The 2,262-nt window shown below is 41.0% G+C and overlaps 1 protein-coding gene across 1 annotated transcript in view; it reads left to right on the top strand.

Moving 5' to 3' along the window:
• CNOT6 (CCR4-NOT transcription complex, subunit 6) overlaps nt 1-1,442 on the top strand; it is an 88,088-nt gene extending 86,646 nt beyond the window's left edge. The window contains exon 14 of the mRNA XM_012660888.1: nt 830-1,442. Coding sequence (XP_012516342.1) covers nt 830-1,042 — 213 coding nt within the window. The 3' untranslated portion in view covers nt 1,043-1,442. The remainder of the gene's footprint in view (nt 1-829) is intronic.
• Nucleotides 1,443-2,262: the final 820 nt, after the last annotated feature.

Raw genomic sequence — 2,262 nt, 5'->3', positions numbered from 1 at the left:
ATCCCACAGCTGGGTGCTGCTGAGGAGATGCAGGGCAGGTGGAGACAGCCTTCCCTCATGCAGCTGTGGTCTGGTGGGAGAGACAGGTCTTGGCCACACAAATGAGTATGTAATTGGGATGAGCATTAGCAAGAGAAGAGAATTGGTGGTAAGCAGTATTAAGTGTGTGGCAGCAGGATTCAGGAAGGTCTTCAGAAAGTGATTGGACCTGACATTTAAAGGTTGGGAAGGAATTCACCAGATGACAAGTAGAAGAGAATGTTCCAGGCAGAAGGGACAACATAGGGAAGAGTTTGGTACTACAAACTCCTCCAGCCCCCAAAGGCTAGTGATGGCAGCAGGGTAGAGAGCAGGGGAAAATGGCACAGATTAGGTTAGGAAAGAAACAAAGGCTGTGTCCTAAAGCAGCGGTCCCCAATTTTTTCGGCACCAGGGACAAATTTCTTGGAAGACAACTTTTCCACTGACGGGGCAGGAGTTGGGGGGAGGTGGAGAGGCAGAGCTCAGACGGTGGTGCGTGGCCCTGTTTTCCTAATAGGCCACTGACCAGTACCGTGCATTGGCCCAAGGGTTGGGGACCCAAGTCCTAAAGGGTCTTTTAGGTCTCATTAAAGATTTGGTAAAGATAGGAGGAAGAATGCTTTATTCTGCTAGATTTGACACTTGGGGAACCATTTGGTTTATGTAGTACAGACCTCTTCCTATAAGCTAGGAAATTTCATTTGTTTGTTTACCCTTACATTACTGTAAGGGTACATGTCTTGAAAGCACTCAGTATTTTAGTATTATCTTACGTGGGGCCTTGTCTTTTTTTCCCCTTGTTTTTCAGGGTATAATTGACTACATCTTCTATTCCAAACCTCAGCTGAACACGTTAGGCATCCTGGGACCTCTGGACCACCACTGGCTGATTGAGAATAACATCAGCGGCTGCCCACATCCACTCATCCCCTCTGACCACTTCTCACTTTTTGCACAACTGGAGCTCTTACTGCCTTTCCTGCCCCAAGTTAATGGCATTCACCTTCCTGGTAGGAGGTAGTTAAGTACCTTCAGAGGACAACCTTGATTTACTTGTAAACTCGTGAAAATCTGAATATAGGGGAGTGAGGTATGGCCACTAGGGATTTTTTTTTCCTAATGATGATTTGAATTTTCAATCTGATTATTCGATAAGGATACAGTATGAAAGCCAGGTGCTAGCAACAGACAAATTCTGAGCCCAATATGCTTTATATACTGTTAGACAGGGATTGGTGTGTTTGCACCTATCTTTAATTTGTTACAAGAAATTTTCCTGTTTCTTCAATATAATATTTTCATGCCTTGAAATAGGAAAATGTTTGAACAGCATATTCTCTTTGCACAGAGATCTGTAGCACTACTTTTTTGAGGCCAGTAGCAACATCCAGAGACCATTCTTCCATGCTTTACTCTCTCCTTTTTCAGACTTGTTTGTAAAATATAGAATTTGAATTTAGCCTTTATGATTGTATATGATCCACAGAAGACCTGATTTATGAAATTTTGTAATAAAAAAATCAGATTTGGAAATGATTGTATTGTAAACTAAGGCTAAATTTTTTTTACCTGTTCCATGTGTTATAAAGGCCAGCTTGTAAAAGAAGCTGCAACAGACTTTCTCTGCTCATGATTTGCACTGTTAGGGTTTTGTTAGCCCTTTTGTACTACTTTATTTTTAAATTGAGAACATTGTTCTTTAAATCTAAATCTGCTTAAACTTTAGAACATTTTCTTGGACCAGAGGCAACTTATTCATGAATTTCTGAATTTTTATGGAAACTATCTACCAGGACAGATAAGCTGAACAGTGAATGATCTGTAGGCATTTATGGCTTGAATGTAATGGTTGGTATATGTACATTCTGATATTTTTAAATCTTTAACTTTTTTAAGTTAAAAAATTACAGCTGCTTAGGTACAGCTTCTTAACTCCTTTTCGAGACACTTCCTGTCCTATCTCCACTGTGCCTGCCTAAATCTGTTCTCACGAAGCACTGCCTGTGCATGCAGAGAAAATCTGTGCATCCTCTTTTATATTTTTAAAATCCTATTTAACATTTGTGAGAATTTTATGAAAATGCTTTTGTATGAGCTGTGGCTTTTTTCCCGTTGTGAAGCATTGAGTATCCCATTTTGGAACATGTTCGCAGGGTGGGCCCCTGGATCTTTGCTCACCAAACCCAAGCACTGCTTCTTGGTGTCATTGCACAGTGCTGCTTGTCACCCAGGATACTACTA

The sequence above is a fragment of the Propithecus coquereli genome, unplaced genomic scaffold (assembly GCF_000956105.1).
Source record: "Propithecus coquereli isolate 6110/MARCELLA unplaced genomic scaffold, Pcoq_1.0 Scaffold689, whole genome shotgun sequence".
NCBI classification, from domain to species: domain Eukaryota; kingdom Metazoa; phylum Chordata; class Mammalia; order Primates; family Indriidae; genus Propithecus; species Propithecus coquereli.
This window is presented reverse-complemented; position numbering and strand designations above follow the sequence as displayed.